The 10162-nt window shown below is 43.5% G+C and overlaps 1 protein-coding gene across 1 annotated transcript; it reads right to left on the reverse strand.

Annotated features, from left to right (window-relative positions):
- Positions 1-311: 311 nt before the first annotated feature.
- On the reverse strand, positions 312-7324 carry LOC137374831 (probable G-protein coupled receptor 148). The gene is made up of 3 exons (XM_068041369.1): positions 7291-7324; positions 5437-5516; positions 312-2962 (listed from the first exon to the last, which is right to left on the reverse strand). Exon 3 carries the CDS (start codon positions 2675-2677, stop codon positions 1649-1651), a length of 1029 nt encoding a protein of 342 aa, XP_067897470.1. The 5' UTR covers positions 2678-2962; positions 5437-5516; positions 7291-7324; the 3' UTR covers positions 312-1648.
- Positions 7325-10162: the final 2838 nt, after the last annotated feature.

Here is a 10162-nt window from a genome sequence, read left to right on the forward strand (position 1 = left end):
CAGGTTCAGCAGCAGGGACTTAATTAGCTTCTGCCCATAAAATGCAGCCCCCGGTCCCGCCACCCGCCGAAGCAGGATTGCCCCCACACCCTCACACCCCCTCCCCTTTTCAGCCCCAGTGAAGGCACACCTGCCGCCTCTGAAAAATCCCAGCCATAGACTCCATACAAATCTAGCAAGCATGGGCATACATTTAACATGCAAAACTCTAAAGGAAGTGTTTACATAAGACTTTTCAGTTAAAAATGTGACAAATTTAGTAACATATCGATGGTTCTTACAATTAGGGTAAGTTACATTTTCTGCCTCCCATAATCCATTCCCTCTCTCTTAGACATAATGTTAAAATACCATGTGATTCAATTCCAATTTTCCAACAACATTCCATTTTGCAATGTCTACAAATTCTTAATTGATCTGTCAATCAAACAAACCCAGGGTTCGGATCTGTGACCAGATTGACAAACGACTCCATCACTAATTTCAAGGACGCATAGTTAGTGACCTTAAAGGGACACACACCTACTTTCTATAAAACATGATGCAATCTTCCTAATCTTATAAACAGCTCATCCTCTAATTTATCATGAGCATCACCACAAGTGGCTTTCTAGTGTGTGTTTATCTGTATATGCAAATAAAAGGCAGAAAATCTCAGTAATGTATTTAACATGTTCACAGTTTCATGACAATTCTCTACAATCTTTCCAGTAAAATATTCTTTAAAAGGCAGAGTGGCAAGGCACTATTTTGAGGTACAGATCGATCTGTTCCAGATCTGGGCTGTGGGCAAAAGCCCTTAAAGCAGAACAGCATATCAACCCAGTATGTTACATGGTTGTCCACATTGGCCTTTGGCAGTTGCTCCGAGCTCGATGACATGTTCCAGTTGAGGAGGGTCAAGGGCAACAGTATCAACAGCCAAAATAAGCTATGACCCTGAGGTTCCACTTGGGATCAAGGCAGAATCCCAGGAGATCTTGTAGCACCGAGCAACATTTTCCTAGACTGTTTAAAAAAGTAAAATCTTTGCAAGGGAACGATATTCGATCCCAGGGGGAATTAATCGCCTCCCGAATAGACTCACTTGCTTCATTGAGAGCTGATCTGGAGAAGATACAATTTCTGGGGGCTCATCGGACCTTCACTCTGCTATTAGAGTAGTATGGCCGCAGAACGACATTACACTGGTGGATCAGCCTGGCCACCACTGATACATCCTTGCAGCAGCGAGTGACCCACCCCAGCCCTGCATGTGACCCCTTTACTGGGATTAGAGGCCTGGAGTTAGGATGGGACATTTCACCACCTTTAAGTCAGTAGAGGGCCAAAGTCAAGAGCTCTACCACCTAGTAGTATAAGGGCAACTGACGCATGGGAACAGCACCATCTCCAAGTTCCTCTCCAAGCCACACACCATCCTGACTTGGAAATATAGCATGGTTCCTACATCGTTGGGGTGGGGTGGTGGGTCAAAACCTTGGAACTCCCTCCCAACCAGCACTCTAGGTGTACTTACACAGCGTGGACTGCAGCAGTTCAAGAAAGCATTCACCACCACCTTCTCAACTAGGGATGGGCAGTACCAACGTTCCAAAGATGATTTAAAAAAAAAATATGACTACCCCTCTGCCAAAATTTTGGGCCCCTACGTGTTTATTGAATGTACGCGATTCTTTCTCACGATGAATAGCTTCTTGACTGCCACTGCTAGTTCTCTGTACCTCAGCCCATAAAGGTAAGGGCACAGCAGTCGTGGGAACATCATGAAAACGTGAATGTTGATGTTGTAGAGCCACAATCTAGTGCTGGAGTTGATGTGGTGTGAGCCACTGAATAGCATTTCAAAGCTAAAAAGCAGACAGGGGCCAAAATACAGGAAGAGCACGATCCCATGTATCAGCAGGGTCATTCTTGCCCTAGAGTTGAGACTGTCCCAGATCCCTGAGCTCCTGGTTTTGCAGTAAAGCATGATGTAGCAGCCCAGTACCAGTAACAAGCATGTCAGAACACTGCAGGTGAGGAAAATATTGATACCTAATATCAGCTGGCGGCTGAAAGGGCCCAAATCAGGGGTTAGCAACATGAGACATATCTTGTGGCCATGAATGAGAACCGGTTGCTTTGCCAGCATCACAGTTAAGAAGGTGAATGGATACATTGATGCTAGAATCCAAATCATGATTACAAGTTTGACAGTTCGTGAGGGAGATATGAGTGACAAGTAACGCAGTGGCAGACTGACTGCTACATAGATATCAATAGCCATAACGGTGATGGTAATGACACTGCTGAAGACAGATATGGTTCGTCCAATAACTGCGACATCACAAAGGAACTTGGGTATGCACTGCCACACTGCAGTACTAATTGCTATAAAGCTGTTAAGTAGTAGGAAAATAAGGTCAGCCACCAGTATGTTGGCCAGAAGCAGATACCTTGTCTCCTGGCGAAACCGTTTTTTAAACAAAATAAGCATTATGAGCAGCGGGTTGGCCAACAAGGTGCCTGCGAGGCACAGAGCTACAGAGATAAGCAACAAGTTTAAACGCTGGTGCTGGTGAAGGATAACTTTAACAGAGTCACTGCAATCTTCACTGTCATTGACAACATTGGAAAGCCCAATGTCTGACAAGATCACTGTAAAATTAGAAACATTGATCCCCAGAAAAGCCATTGTACTTCTAGTCAGTTGGAATGGGCATTGAAAATTGCCAACCTTGCAGCTAGGTGTGGACGCAATGACCTTCTGCACACTTTCCAGTTGCTGAGTGTTGTACTTTCCCCTGGATTTGGGACCTGAGTCACAAAAGGAAACTTCAGCCAGTGGCAATGATATGGTTAAGGGGTCACATGAACTGTGCACTGTTCTTTCTTCGCCAGTCAATATCCAGCTTTAATCCTATCCTAGATCGGTCGGCTTGAGGGCATCGTTTGGCACTTTGTTCTCACCTCTTGATTTCTGTGAATGAAGATTGATTGAAATCTAACAACAAAATTGGCACAAAATGCTTTCAAGCCTTGAACCTTGCAGGAATCTTAAAGAGAGAGATTCACAGTCAGAATGATTCAAAAATCAAACAGAAGCAGAGAATTAGAATTGCCTCCAACATCACCTTGTCCAAAACCCATTTCAGTTGATTTATATTTAAAAAGCATGTATAGGTGAATCTGTTGACAATATAGGCAATGAATAAGCTACGGAGATCGGTAGATTTTTGTTAGGTATGTTGATCACGGGATAGGGAACAAAGGCAAGTAAATGGGAATAAGGTACAGATAAATCATGATCAGACTGAATGGCAGAACAGACTTGACAGGCTGAATGGCCTACTCCTGTTCCTATGCTGCTGCTATTGAATATCAAGCTCTTTCTGAGTCACCTCTGCCAGGTCCCACCAAGGTGGCAGTTTAGGAATGATAGCATAGATTTTCTCCAATGTTAGTGAGTTGCGGGGCCATCGAGGTCAGGCTGAATGAATTGCTCACCGTAGACTCCTGCCATACGTCAGTCATTGTGAGCTCACTGTTTGATGAAGGGGTGAGATGGACATCTGGCACTGGCTCTAGGGATTTAAACATCTGCAACAACAATTTGGAGGACAGGAAGTTTTTGACAGACCAATCACTGCTCTCAAAGGCTTAGACGAGCCCCTCGATTTGCCGATGCTGAATACAGTATTTGCGGGGGTGGAGGGGGGGGGGGGGTCCCCAGGAATATGCCAATATTTGCAGGGGATCCTCAGGAGTGTCTCTGTTTACAAGGGGTCCTCAGGAATGTGCTAGTATTTGTAGGGGTCCTCAGGGTTATATCAGTATTTTCAGGGGGCCCAGGGAGTGTCTCAGTACTTGCAACTGGGGCTCTGTGGAGTATGCCAATATTTACAAGAAAAAAGAAAAGCACCTTTCACCATCTTCAGACATCGCGAGCTACTTTGCAGCACATTTGAAATGTAGTCACTGTTGTAATATAGGAAACACTAGTCCTTGGGAGTATGACAATATTTTTGGGGGGTTGCACAGAGAAGATTTTGTGTTTCAGGATGGAGCTCTGACTGCCAGGAATTACAAAAAATTGGAGCGGATGTAAATGCAGCAGTGGAGGGGACAAGCAGCCATGTTATAATCTGTCCATTACACTAACGGACTTAAATAGTAACAGATTTAAAGGGTGATACATTTAAAGTATAGCAGTTTTAAAGTGTGATATATGTTATACAAAACATTTTTAACTATATAGATAGTGTTATGACGGTCTCTGGTTCTGTAATTCTATTTTTTATTTGTTTTAATTTTTCAGATAATTGGTAAATATTTATCAATCATTTACTGTTTATATGTATCAACAATTCATTGTAATTTGAAAAATATTTTCTGGAAGTTGATCATTTTCTAATTTCTGGATTTTGCCTTTTTTGATTTTCCAGAATTTGTTTTAACAGAAGTTTTGAAAGGATCTGTCCTGTTTCAAATTATGTAATATATTTACATTGGTCCCAAAGCTCTGAAATTCCCTCCTTCAACCTCTCCGTCTCTCTACTTCTCTCTCCTCCTTTAAGATGCTCCTTAAAACCTACCACTTCCACCAAACTTTTGGTCAGCTGTCCTAATATCTCCTTATTTGGCTCAGTGTCAAATTTTGTTTGATTACCCTCCTGTGAAGCATCTTTGGATCTTTTACTATGTTAAAGGGTGTTATATAAATGCCAGTTGTTGTTGTATCTTGTTTATTTGAATAGTACCACGACGTTTAAAATGGATTTTGCCGACAAGATTCCTTTTCTCTTTTGCCTTAACATGAGCTACTGACAAGAAGTGGGTTGGGAGAGTTGGGGGTGTAGGTGGAGAGAGAGACTGAGTGAATACTCAGGTAAGGGGGAATTTTCCAATATGGATGCAGTTTTCACCTGAATGTTTCAAAACAGGATTTACACTGATGCCAATTGAAAGTCTGCCACTTCTACACTCATCATTATAATTATGTACATTCCCACTGCAAACTTGTTCGTGTGAAGGGAGTGCACATGTGGAAAATTACCTGTAAGTCAAAGTTAAAAGGGAAGATTACAATTAAAGGGCAGTGTCCCACTAGGGTGGCAAATATTCTGGAAGCTTTCAAAGTCCTAACAGCATCTTAACTCATCAGTAGCTTATGGCAAGGCTGAAGGGGAAGAGGTTGAAGCAATAGGAATAAAGAGCACACTGCCCATTCCCTCCCCCTCTCTAGGTCCCACATCACCTTCTGATTTCTAATTCTTACCCAGTGTACTCCACACAAGCATTGACTGACTGAGCCATCATTTCTAGATACACATCTCATTCTGTTTTAAGTAGTAAGATAATAATAAAAAAGCAAAGCCCATTAAAAATGGAATGTTTCCAACCAGTGCAATCATGCATTAACTGTACACAGAATAAGTTCAGATTTTCACTCACCTGACTGAACTGAGCTGGTGGTAAAGTGCGTTTGGAAATGGAGTCGCTGTTAAGTAAACCTCTCAGCAGCCAGTCACCTCCTGGATGGAAATGGAGCTGTTTCAGTAAATATTGTCACTATTGACTCATTATGAAATGAAGTGATAACACCATTGTCATCAGCACTGAGTAAGTAGGCAAGGCTATCTTTGTCATAGTAACTGAGAAAATAAAAATCACAACAGGTACCATGATGCTTATGCACATTATTGCCACTGATAAGCACAGTTACAGCTGGGGAGGACAGCCGGGGGTAAAGTGGATTACAAAGTGAAAATTGTGTTGACCAGCAGTACATCACCAGCACTACGTGAGAATAGAGCCGATGACAACCATCTGAAAAATAAATTTTCCCTTCAAGGGCTTCCTGTGAAGATGTAACAAATATTGAATTTAAGGCAAGGGAATTACATGGTAACATTTTGGCTCCTTCAGTGGAATTACCAGGGCAACATGTTTCCTGGCAAAGATTTAATGTGGAGTTAAGAGATTCTTAACGCCTCTGTTTCAAAACCTTTGACTTTATGGAAGATAATTCCCATGATCCATCGATTTGAAAAAGTTGGATATGATCACATCCTCACCAGAAGATATGGGTTAGAGGGACACAATCACATCCTCACCAGCAGATATGGGTTAGAGGGATACAATCACATCCTCACCAGCAGATATGGGTTAGAGGGACACAATCACATCCTCACCAGCAGATATGGGTTAGAGGGACACAATCACATCCTCACCAGCAGATATGGGTTAGAGGGACACAATCACATCCTCACCAGCAGATATGGGTTAGAGGGACACAATCACATCCTCACCAGCAGATATGGGTTAGAGGGGTGCAATCACATCCTACCAGAAGATATGGGTTAGAGTGATACAATCACATCCCCACCAGCAGATATGGGTTAGAGGGACACAATCACATCCACACCAGCAGCTATGGGTTAGAGGGACACAATCACATCCTCACCAGCAGAAATGGGTTAGAGGAACACAATCACATCCTCACCAGCAGATATGCGTTAGCTGAATATGATCACATCCTCACCAGAAGATATGGGTTAGAGGGGTGCAATCACATCCTACCAGAAGATATTGGTTAGAGCGATACAATCACATCCCCACCAGCAGATATGGGTTAGAGGGATACAATCACATCCTCACCAGCAGATATGGGTTAGAGGGACACAATCACATCCTCACCAGCAGAAATGGGTTAGAGGAACACAATCACATCCTCACCAGCAGATATGGGTTAGAGGGATACAATCACATCCTCACCAGCAGATATGGGTTAGAGGGACACAATCACATCCTCACCAGCAGAAATGGGTTAGAGGAACACAATCACATCCTCACCAGCAGATATGGGTTAGAGGGATACAATCACATCCTCACCAGCAGATATGGGTTAGAGGGACACAATCACATCCTCACCAGCAGATATGGGTTAGGTGGAGATGATCACATCCTCACCAGTGGATATGCGTTAGAGGGATGCAATCACATCCTCACCAGAAGATATGCATTAGAGGGATTCAATTGCATTCCAGCAAGCAAATATGGAGGAGAGGATACAATCACATCTCAGCAGAAGATGTGGGTTAGAGGGACACAATCACATTTTCACCAGATGATATGGGTTATGGGGACACAGTCACATCCCCACCAGCAGATATGGGTTAGAGGGACATAATCACATCCCCACCAGCAGATATGGGTTAGAGGGACACAAGCACTTCCTCACCAGAGATAATGCAATCACATGCGCACTAGCAGATATGGCTTGGAGGGATACAATCACAACCTCACCTGAAGACATATGGGAGTGAAGAAGTGGGGTGGAGTAGGATACAATCACATTTTCACCTGCAGATGATGAGGAGAAATATACCATGATATTTCAGAAGTAAATATTGGAGAGATACCATCACATCTTCACCAGATATGGGGAGAGTAGTACTGTACATCACATCTTCAGCTGCAAATATGGAGGATGAGGGATACCATTACATTCCTGCAGCAGATATGGTGGGTCAGACAGCACCAGTGGCATTTGAAAAATGCTCACAGGTGTAATCCCACGAGGATATTCCAACCAAGGCAATCCGACCTCAATGTGTCCCAGCAACAGTGCCTTTGGAGGCTACACGTCACTAGAAAACCATTTACAAGTTGTCTGACATATTGGAACCCAACTTGAAGACCATTTCATCCACTGCACCTGCTTCTATGAAAGGCATAATGAATTTTGAATTTGTATGCTTCAGGGACGTTTCACGCTGCAGAAGTTTTAAAATCTGTAACATAATTCAATCAGTTGTGCATAGATACATTAAACAAATGACAGAAGCCTTCCTTGTTAGTCTGAGCTTTCTAACAAGCTTCCCCAAGGATTCACATCACCATAAACAGAGAGCACTCCGGGCAGACCATTGCTATGTAGTTTCTTTTTATTATTCATTGTAATGCAGTTCATGTGTTCTCTAAACAGTTTATGTATCTTATGAATTGTTTGCTACATACATTCCTGTTGATTAATGGTTTTTGGCATTTCTGACTGTAGAAGAATGTAATCAGTTGTGGTGTAGATCCTGCGTGCAGAGTTCATTGGGTGGTAGGGACATGGAATGTGGAGAACATCAGGATGATGGGGAGAAGCATTCTGACCGAAGACATCATTGATGGGGTTCATACATTGGACTTTTGAAAATAAGGACAGTTTTAACTGAACAAGGATACACACACTGGCATGTCAGGACATGTCATCAAGGTGGTGACCCACACTAATAACACCACCAGACACTCTGTCTGCAACAATCCTTATAGACAATGGCTTCCCTGGAAATGGATAAACAGCTTTCTCCCTGCCTTATCTGGATAGAGGCATCACAAACAAAAGACACCCATTGCTGGACTGCGCCCCCCCCCCCCCAAACCCCCTGCCCGCCGCACCCTATTGGGGGTAGGAAATTACTGTATGTTAGATGGTCTTGGGTGGGGGGAATATGGTGAGGTGCCATGGTTGAATTGCTGAGGTATTGGATGACCCAATTTGGGGTTTTACCTTATATGTGGTTTTACCTTATATGTTAAGGGGCCAGAGTCAGAAAAGGGTATAAAAGTCAGAGCCCATGAGGACATAGCTGCTGCAACCAGAGGACAGTGACCTGATCAGTCACTGGAATACATGCAGAAACATTGTTCGGTGGTCCAACCACCCAGGGACAAACTCCAGCATGCAGAATTACTAAGCAATTGGTACTGTGAGTATGTACTGTCATTTAGTGGGTTAATAAAGGTGTGCCACATTTAGTGGAACAGTATCCAAATTGTTGTGTGCCATTGATATCCAGAGTAAAGGCTAGAACCATGAGACCATTGTATTGTATTGGGATTGGGATTGTATTAGAGAGATACAGCACTGAGTCTGTGCCAACCAACAACCACCCATTTATACTAATCCTACATTTATCCCATATTCTCTACCACATCCCCACCATTCTCCTATCTACACTAGGGGCAATTTACAATGGGCAATTTACCTATCAACCTGCAAGTCTTTGGCTGGGGGAGGAAACCGGAGCACCCGGCGGAAACCCACACGGTCACAGGGAGAACTTGCAAACTCCACACAGGCAGTACCCAGAACCAAACCCAGGTCACTGGAGCTGTGAGGCTGTGGTGCTAACCACTGCACCACTGTGCTGCCCATATGTGGGATGAGGGCGTCACTGACAAGCCTGGTACATATTGCCTATGCCTATACAGGTAAGTGGCTTGTTAGGCCATTTCAGAGGGTAATTAAGAGTCAACCACATTACTGTGGGTCTGGAGACACATATAGGCCAGACTGGGCAGGACAGCATATTTCCTTCCCTGAAGGACATCTGTGAGCCAAATGGGTTTTTATGACAATCTGATAGTTTTATGATTACCATTGCTGAGACTAGATTTTTTTTATTCCAGATTTATTTATTTAACTGAATTTAAATTTAAATTCCCCAGCAGCCATGCTGGGATCTGGGGATGATTTAGGAATCATTAGTTGAAGCCTCTGGATTACTAGACGGGCAACATAAACACGATGCTACCGTACTCCCTGAATTTGGTGATCAGCCTCATCTAGAGGAGCAGAGAAAGAACTGGGGTTGCAATGGGTTTCTGAGAAGCACATGTTACAGAGGGAATTGGGTTGGTAGGCTCTGGATCACCATGGAGGCCTCCAAGATCATCTTCCAGTGCAGAGTCCGCTCCATTGAGCAGGATGAGACATGCTCGCGTTACTTCTTCCAAAAGGTACACAGAGCGAGCTCAGTTATCAGCAGCCTGAAGGAAGAGGATGGCTCGGTAACGTCTTCGCAGTCTGACATACTAAGGATCAGCAAATCCTTTTATGCTGGGCTGTATGACGCGAAGCCCACAGACAGCAGAGCCTCCTAGTCCTTCCTGTCATCTATCACAGAGGTCTTAGATGACAGCAGGAGGGAGAGACTGGACAAGCCGCTAACTCTGGACGAGCTGACAAAGGCCGTCAAGGCCTTCAAGACGAGTAAAACTCCTGGAAGTTGTATTCGGCCCTGTGGGACTGATCTCCTTTGTACTGTTTGTATTTTTTGACTTGGTGCTGTTTAGAACTGTTTTGTCATATATTTTTTTACAGATTTTTATGAATAAAGTATAT

This window comes from Heterodontus francisci, chromosome 11, assembly GCF_036365525.1.
Source record: "Heterodontus francisci isolate sHetFra1 chromosome 11, sHetFra1.hap1, whole genome shotgun sequence".
Classification (NCBI taxonomy): Eukaryota; Metazoa; Chordata; class Chondrichthyes; order Heterodontiformes; family Heterodontidae; genus Heterodontus; species Heterodontus francisci.

Coding starts and splice junctions, on each gene's coding strand:
- LOC137374831 (XM_068041369.1), bottom strand. CDS start 2,677: ATGGCTTTTCTGGGGATCAATGTTTCTAATTTTACAGTGATCTTGTCA.